The sequence below is a fragment of the Papaver somniferum genome, chromosome 7, assembly GCF_003573695.1.
Source record: "Papaver somniferum cultivar HN1 chromosome 7, ASM357369v1, whole genome shotgun sequence".
Lineage (NCBI taxonomy): Eukaryota > Viridiplantae > Streptophyta > Magnoliopsida > Ranunculales > Papaveraceae > Papaver > Papaver somniferum.
This window is the reverse complement of record NC_039364.1, coordinates 32,732,511-32,740,939: the sequence shown is the minus strand read 5'-3', so window position 1 is coordinate 32,740,939 and position 8,429 is coordinate 32,732,511. Positions and strand designations below refer to the sequence as shown.

Sequence of the window (8,429 nt, the reverse complement as noted above, 5' to 3'; positions counted from 1 at the left end):
GATGACGAGGAGCGCCGGTAATACTATTCTTGTCGTGAAACTCTTATGTCCATACTGAAGTCAATTGCCTTTTCAAATAGACCAGCATATTTTGGTATTGCAATGACATCAAAGTTAATTGGAGGCCTCAACAAGATTTTCCATGAGACATATATGAAGCTGCGCAGATCTTTAGTATCAACTTATCTTTAGTGCAATTCAGGAGCATGTGAGAGTGAAGGGTCAATCACTTCCACTGGATCCAAATGCCTTCGAGAAGTACCCATATTTGAATGTTTTATGTGGATTTTACGAGTTTGCTGAGGAAGCTCGACGGATGCCTGAAATGTTTAGACGTAGCTGTTAGGGATGCAGGAGGTAATTTGAAATTCAATATTGGGTGGTCTTACTTTCTTTCTATTCTGAAGGAGTTGAACAGCATATCTAAACTTTACGAGGACGGGGAAGAACTTCCATCTGGTGCATTTCGCGCATTTCCCCTTGCAATTAGATATCTTATTTGTCACTCAAAGAGGGGTGATGATCATCTATGGCTTCTCAAGTATGACACTGCAATAGATTTTGAATCAAGGATACATCTGATGGTTCTGATGTTTCCTGAGGTAAAGGACGACAACAGAAAGCTGCAAAAAATGCTCGTTGACAGGTCGCTCTTGTTGACAGAATCATTTGAGCACATTGGTCTTGTAGAAGCAAGGTCCTTGCATAATGGCCTCTTCGTGGAATTCAAGAATGAGGCAGCTACGGGTCATGGTGTCCTGCGGGAGTGGCTTTTCTTGGTATGCCAAGCACTCTTTAGTTCAGAATATTCCCTTTTTGTAGAATGCCCAGAGGACCGGCGCAGGTTTTTTCCCAACCCAGCACAAGTCAAACCTCAACAACTTATGTTGTATGCCTTCGGTGGTCGAGTTATCGCTTTAGCCTTGATGGATAAAGTGAAAGTGCGCATTGCATTCGATCGTGTATTTTTCTTGCAATTAGCGGAGGAGAAAATATCCATGGAAGACATACGATGTGCAGATCCCATGATGTATAAGAGTTGCAAAGATATTTTGGAGATGGATGCTGACCTTGTGGATGCAGGTGATCTGGGGCTGACATTTGTCAGGGAAATAAAAGAGTTTGGATCCAGGAAAACCGTGGAGCTGTGCCCCGGAGGGATCGGCATTGTAGTCAATAGCAAGAACAGAGAGCAATATGTACATCTTCTCATTCAGCATATCTTTGTCAAATCAATCTCAGCAAAGGTTGCCTATTTTGCTCGAGGTTTTGGTGATATTCTTTGTAAGCGAAGGCTGGCGAAAAACTTTTTCCGAAGTATAGGGTTGAGAGGTCTTGATTGTGTGTTGGATGGGAGCGACAAACCTATTTGTTTCAAAGATTGGAAAGCACACGTGAAGTATGAAGACTGCAACGAAAACGATGAACAGATTTGCTGGTTTTGGAAGGTAAATATGACCACCATAGTCTACGAATACAAATAATCTGCATTATGGTTGCATAAAATGCCGAGTGTTTATGTTTTGAATATTTCTGCAGGTTGTTGAGGATATGTCCATGGAGCAGCAGAGGGAGCTTCTTTTCTTTTGGACCTCAGTGAAATACCTTCCTGTAGTTGGTTTTTCTGGCTTGTCACATCCTTTAACTATCTGCAAGACATCCTGCTCCGACGATCACCTGCCTTCATCCCACACATGTTTCTACCGTTTGTCACTCCCACATTACCCATCTCTAGCCATCACACAGCAGCGTCTCTCTTTAATCTGCCAAACACATGTAGGCTGTAGTTTTGGGTTTGGGTGAGACATTTTTCTGGTTCTTGAGATACAAGATGCCATCTGCCTGTGTCAAGAGTGCAGTAGATCATTCGTCTCTTTCTGTGTTGCCTTTTTTTGTTTTGTATTGTTTAGAGGTGGTAATTTATTAGTATCTTTTATGAGGGGGTGAACTTTATTTCTCGGTGGCGTACATACAAAGGAAATTTGCGAGAGAAATCGTATGACAAGCGTTGAAGTACCGGGTTTGTGTTTTTCTATCAGCATCGTATGTATGTATTATGGGTTTGCCAGAGAAATCGTATGAGAAGATTTATTCAAAATCTGATTTTTACAAGATTTCAGAAATTTTACTTTTAATTGTTTCCTTCCTCCTATCTTGCTTTGAATTCTTATGGAAGGTCTCTGACCTCATCATCAGATAACCACAAAAACAAGAACCATTCTCATCAGCTGAGTCCAGCAAAAACAAAAAGATTTAGGAGTCTGTCGACAACCGCACGACCACCACAGCAGGCCAAGGCCAAGCTGATTAATCACGCTCTGGTCGTGCGGTCCTGTTTCATCAACCAGACTGCGGTTCCTGTCTCCTTAGAACTCAAGGATACAGAGGTACGAGCCTATAGAACAGATCCTGTTCAAGTAAGGTCGTGTCCGGTTTCCAGATTCCGCTCCCCTTAAACCACTCTCCGTTACGCAGCCTTGTCGGTGTGGGACTAACGAATGGAATGAGGGTTTAGAATAGATACTTCTGAATCCCTCCGGAGAGATCCATTTATTCAAAGCTTACAAGGTCGCAGGTTCAAAACATGAATAAATAAAGCTTTACTTTTGTTTCCTTCCTTTTAACTATTTACGCTTACCCTTGCCTATAACAAAATCTCACATAAAGAACTCTTGTCCTGGTTATATAACCTCAAGTAGACCACACAACACATTGTCATGGTTTTCGATCTCTCTTTTCACATTTCTCCCTAGATTGCCAAACAATGGATTACCTCAACATATTTAGGAAGTTCAAAAATCTTGGTGAAGAAACATACTCATCTTCGTATTCATACAATTCTCTACCAGCTGATAATGATCAAACAAAATCAAATGAAACAACTATTGTTCCGGGAAATCTCTCGAGACCCAGAAACAAGGGTCTCATAGTTATTTTATCTGCTGTTATGTCAGTAGCTCTTTTCGTTGTAGTTTTACTCGGGAAATCCAGAACAACAACATCTTCATCGCCACTCGTTGTTGAAGAAACATTAGTAAGCAGAGGAGTGACAGAAGGAGTGTCCGAAAAAGCATTCCTACAGTTTTACGGAGATGTCAATATTCGTATCCATGGACAAACTATATGCTATCTTGGCAAAGAACAGCTTATCATTTTCAACCAGAGAAAAACTGGATGAACGGTACGTAATTAACTAATAAATTTAAATATAGCATTTTTTTCATTCATACATATACTTCTTTTAACATCAAACCTGGTCGTTGATCCATATTTTTCATTTCTCACTTTAAATTTTATTTTGTCATGGTACTGATCGATGATCTTATCGGGCGCAATGTGGTTCATCATGATGGTGCAATATGCTGCAGATCCTGATGGTGAGTAACATTCTTAACTGTTAGTAATTCATAAGAAAACATATACACTTGCTAGTTCATGGCAATAATTACAATTGTTAAACCGGTACAGAGTAGTAATTCTTTGTCAATTATCGATCATGGAATTGAGAAGGCAATCCATTTGTACCATACAAATGAGAGTGAAAATAAAATGCAAATTTATTTTACTTTTCTGGTGAGCACATTGCCAAGATAGCAACCAACCAACCAACCAGTCTTCCATCAATAGATAAGAGACCAAAAGCTAGCAACCAACCAGTCTAATCACGACCTTTCATAGGTGAACAATATCGTACACGCTATAGATGCGTATGCTTGTACAAGTTTGGAATTAGCGGGACCAAAATAATTAGCCTCACACATGACTTGAGTGTCCATTTCTATGTTGCATCTTAAGGACATGCTAAATAGAAAATAGAGTAAAAACTTCACATATTAATAACCTGTGGAACTCATAAAATTATCGATACATGAAGTTTATTAATATAAAAAAGGTATATTAAAATACTAACTTTCTTTATTAGTCCGGAAAGTTTTCATGCCAAAAAACTTTAAACAAACTCGAAAACTTGGAAATATTTTAACTTTAAACAAGTTTGAAAACTTGGAAATATTTTAACTTTTACAAGAAAGTGTCCATGGTGTTAAAGGTTTTGTGTATCCGCAAATTAGAAGATGCAGTAATAATAAAAAAAAATTACACTTTTTTTCTCAAAGAACTATAGTAAGTGTTTTATTTCATATATTTTGATGTAACAAGATCTATAATTTTTCAAATATAATGTTGATTATTAATATATGGAGGTATTTTCCTTATGACGAGACTAAAAAAGTCTATTAATATTAAAATATGGAGGTTATTAATATATGTAACCAGCCCAATGTTGAGACTATGATTTTGTATTAATATACATATAAGTTATTAATATAGAGGAAGGATCCCCTCACACTTTTATTATCACACTATCCCACATGTTGATCGTCATTTTTGTGAAAAAGAATCAAACCGTAATGGATTTGAAGCTAATATTTTGGAGATATGTTCCTCTTACCAAGTTCTACATGCCTACCAAAAATGAGCACATTCCGAAATATAAAACCTCATAATCTACCGGTGTTAATTTCGACGGCCAGAAATCCGTTGATTTTGAATGGCTCATTTTCAAAGTAGTAGATGGTGGTGTTATATGTCTCGGAGTACGGTCATTTTTGGTAGGTATGTAAAACTTGATAAGAGGAACACATCCCCAAAATATTAGCTTCAAATACGTTACGGCTTTGTTTTTATTCCCAAAAATGACGCCCAACATGTGAGATAGTGTGATAATAAAAGTGTGAGGGGATCCCTCCTCATTAATATATGGAGTATCAGTATAATAAATTTTTATTGCAACTGCATGTGGTTGTACTTTGCAGGTCCATTGTTCTACAAGGGGTGGTACCATCTATTTTATCAATACAATCCATATGGAGCAATTTGGGGAAACATTGTCTGGGGCCATACTATATCACGAGACCTGATTCACTGGTTATATCTCCCAGAAGCTATGGTTCCCGATCACTGGTATGACAGTAACGGTGTCTGGACCGGCTCAGCGACTCTTCTACCTGATGGTTCCATTGTCATGATTTACACAGGATCAACAAATGAATCCGTTCAAGTCCAAAATGTTGCATTTCCTGCTAACTTATCTGACCCACTTCTCATCAAGTGGGTCAAATACTCAGGTAATCCGATTTTGTACCCGCCGCCAGGTATCGGACTAAAAGACTTTCGTGATCCCACCACAGCATGGTACACACCAGAAAATAAGTGGAGGATAACGGTTGGTTCAAAACTCTGTACTACGGGGACTTCTCTAGTGTATGAAACTGTAGACTTCCTTAACTATACATTGTTAGATAAAGTTTTACATGAAGTTCCGGACACCGGAATGTGGGAATGTGTCGACTTTTATCCAGTGTCAATGACCGGAGATAACGGGCTCGACACCTCCGTAAACGGACCTGGAGTCAAGCATGTATGGAAAGCTAGTTTGGATGATATTAAGAAAGATTATTATGCATTGGGAAGTTATGATGTCGTCAGTGATGTTTGGACACCAGATGATCTTGAGCTAGATGTGGGGATTGGACTTCGTTATGACTACGGGAAGTTCTATGCGTCAAAAACACTTTATGACCAGAAAAAAAGAGAAGAATATTATGGGGCTGGATTGGTGAGACCGACAGTGAACATACGGATATTGAGAAGGGTTGGGCATCAGTTCAGATATATATTATATCTTTTTTCCCATGAAACTGAAATGTTGGCTGATATTTTAAATTTAACTTTTTACATGTACAGACTATTCCAAGAACGGTGTTGTTTGACGGTAGAACCACGACCAATTTACTTCAATGGCCAGTTGAAGAGGTGGAAAGTTTAAGGTTGAACTGTTCAGAGTTTAACAATATTGACATCCAAACTGGGTCAGTGGTACCTCTAGATGTTGGCATTGCTACACAGGTCTGGTTAAAATGTTTTTGTGTTTTCTTAGTTATTTTATATATATATATATATATCCTCTATCTATTTTGTGGTATAACTTTTGTATCTGTCCAGCTGTTTGTATACATATTTTCTCATTAGATTATCAAATATATTTTTAATTTTTTATTATTATAAAATCATTTTTAATATAAGCTCAACCCAAAATCTTAAACGGTACCTCTGAATAATATAATATTTTAATAAATCTTAAAAACAAATCTATTTAATATTTTCGTATTAATCTTTGCTTCTCTTTTTAATAAAAATATTTTATGATAATAATATATTAGATTCCTAAAGTTTCTTAAATTAGTGGGAAGATATTTTTTTTTATTTTTTGTCATAATTTCCAAAAATAATAAAATTTACCCGACATATGTGTTTTCTATATATTACACATGTTAGTTTTGATTTTAGTAATAAACAAATATTTAATAAGGGTAATCATGATATTTTCTCCGGTCTCCTTAATATTTTGACTTAGTTAAATTGAACAAATAAAAATGACAGAGGAAGTTCTTGTTTGGACATCCATCTAGGTCTCTTATGTATGTTGACTATGACCAAAGAATGCTTTTACCGACGAGTCAAGGGAAAAAAAGAAAAGAAACACGAGCATACTCTATAATTATTATGGTTGATTTAATGCACTTAATCTTGATTTGCAGCTGGACGTAGCAGTGGAATTTGAGATAACTGAGAAATCTTTAGATGGAATGACGGAAGAAGCTGATGTAGGATATAATTGCACAACTAGTGGAGGTGCTGCAGGAAGAGGCAGACTGGGTCCATTTGGGCTACTGGTTCTTGCAGATAAGACTCAGTCCGAACAAACAGCGGTGTACTTTTACGTTGCGAAAGGAATAGATGGAGACCTCACGACTTTCTTCTGCACCGACGAGTCTAGGTAAGTTTGAATATCCAAATCCTATTTAGATAGAGCTAGTGGACCTCCTGAAAGAATTTTTTTTTCTTTTTGCTGAAAAGATGAAGGCTTGCATGTTGCAGGTCTTCAGAAGCTAATGACGTAGGTAAACAAGTTTATGGGAACATAGTTCCTGTACTTGATGGCCATAAATTAACTATGAGAATACTGGTGAGTAATAGATTTTATGACTCTTCATGTAGTAGTGCGTAAAATTTATTACATAGTTTGTGTGTGATTTTTTCATTACTTGCCAATTCCTTACGAATCATTAGTTAAGTAATGTTTTTTTAAATTTACAAATTAAGAGATGATTCTTTACGCAGCTGTAAATTGAGTTAGTCAGGTTGATAGAACTGATAGGTCTTCATTTAATCCATACAACATGAAAGTAGAAACCCTTTTTTCTAAAAATCCCTATAAGTCAAACTGGATATGTTTTCATTCAATAATAACTACAGATGTGTTTAATTGGTCATCTTATATAGGTCGATCACTCTATAGTAGAATCATTTGCTCAAGGTGGAAGAACATGTATAACTGCTCGCGTGTATCCTACAAAAGCTATCTATGCCGCAGCTCAATTGTTCCTCTTCAACAATGCTACAAAAGCCAATATCAAGGCTACTTCAATCAAGATATGGCAAATGAATTCTGCATTCATTCGTCCATACTAAGAGATCATCAACGCTGCTTAGTATATTCATAAAGTGTGTTGTATGAGGCTTGGGATGGCCATCCAAGCCCATGTCCAAGTGAATAAACATGAGGAAAATGCATAGACTGTCTGGATTGATTCTCATGGTAATTGAGACACGATCTGATGATCACTATATAGAATCGAATGTCATTTATATGAACTGTTTCAAATTTGAATTAAGTTGTGAATGGATGTGTCTATTCTTATTAACCATTTTCAATTTAAACTTGAGAATAGACAGATATACATATTGAAAATTAGTTATAGGGTTATTTTGCGTTTCCTCCCCTCCCAAAATCGCTAATTAGCATTTCCTCCCTAAATAGATTAAAATTAGAGTTTTCTCCCCTCGTTAGTTTTTCCATCCATTGTTTGGTTATCTGAGTCAGCATTAATTTACAAGTGTAAAAAAAGTACACGTGTCTCATAGATTACCAAAAGTACCCTTTTCTTGTTAGATTAATTAAACCTAAGTCCCATTTTCGCCGTATTTATAAAAGCAAAATCTCAGAAATCCAATTCTACCGTGGAACCCAATTTTCGCCGGGAGATATTCTTATCTGTACAGATGAATTCTTTCTAATCAATAGTCATCAATTGAAGCATCTCTAAATGACCTAAAATTTTATGTTGTCGTCGTTACCTTTCCATAGATGGAGGTCACGCTCTTCTCCCAAATTCAGAAGCTTCAACCAGCAACATCATAGGTGCTGTTAGATTCAAGCAACAACAACAGAAAGATTTTGGGGTTTTCGAAGCAGTGAGGATTTGGGTTGTATTTGACCTGAATTATATGCCGGAATATTAGATCTGATTTATGTGTCGTTCAACCCAATGATGAATGGATGGGTTTCGAGGTGGTCCGTGTGTTTA

At 36.9% G+C, this 8,429-nt stretch overlaps 1 protein-coding gene and 2 pseudogenes across 1 annotated transcript; 2 read left to right on the top strand and 1 right to left on the bottom strand.

Annotated features, from left to right (window-relative positions):
* Positions 1-272: 272 nt before the first annotated feature.
* On the top strand, positions 273-1,810 carry LOC113294496 (E3 ubiquitin-protein ligase UPL5-like). The gene is made up of 2 exons (XM_026542893.1): positions 273-1,448; positions 1,540-1,810. Exons 1-2 carry the CDS (start codon positions 273-275, stop codon positions 1,801-1,803), a joined length of 1,440 nt encoding a protein of 479 aa, XP_026398678.1. The 3' UTR covers positions 1,804-1,810.
* Positions 1,811-2,258: 448 nt separating this feature from the next.
* Positions 2,259-2,427, bottom strand: LOC113300921 (annotated as a pseudogene).
* A 178-nt stretch (positions 2,428-2,605) lies between these two features.
* LOC113296903 lies at positions 2,606-7,751 on the top strand (annotated as a pseudogene).
* Positions 7,752-8,429: the final 678 nt, after the last annotated feature.

What these genes read in the sequence shown, in the direction of transcription:
- LOC113294496 (XM_026542893.1), top strand. Translation starts at nt 273, where the DNA reads ATGTTTTATGTGGATTTTACGAGTTTGCTGAGGAAGCTCGACGGATGC. An exon ending in AGATTTGCTGGTTTTGGAAG is followed by an intron (nt 1,449 to 1,539) that starts GTAAATATGACC and finishes ATATTTCTGCAG; the next exon opens with GTTGTTGAGGATATGTCCAT.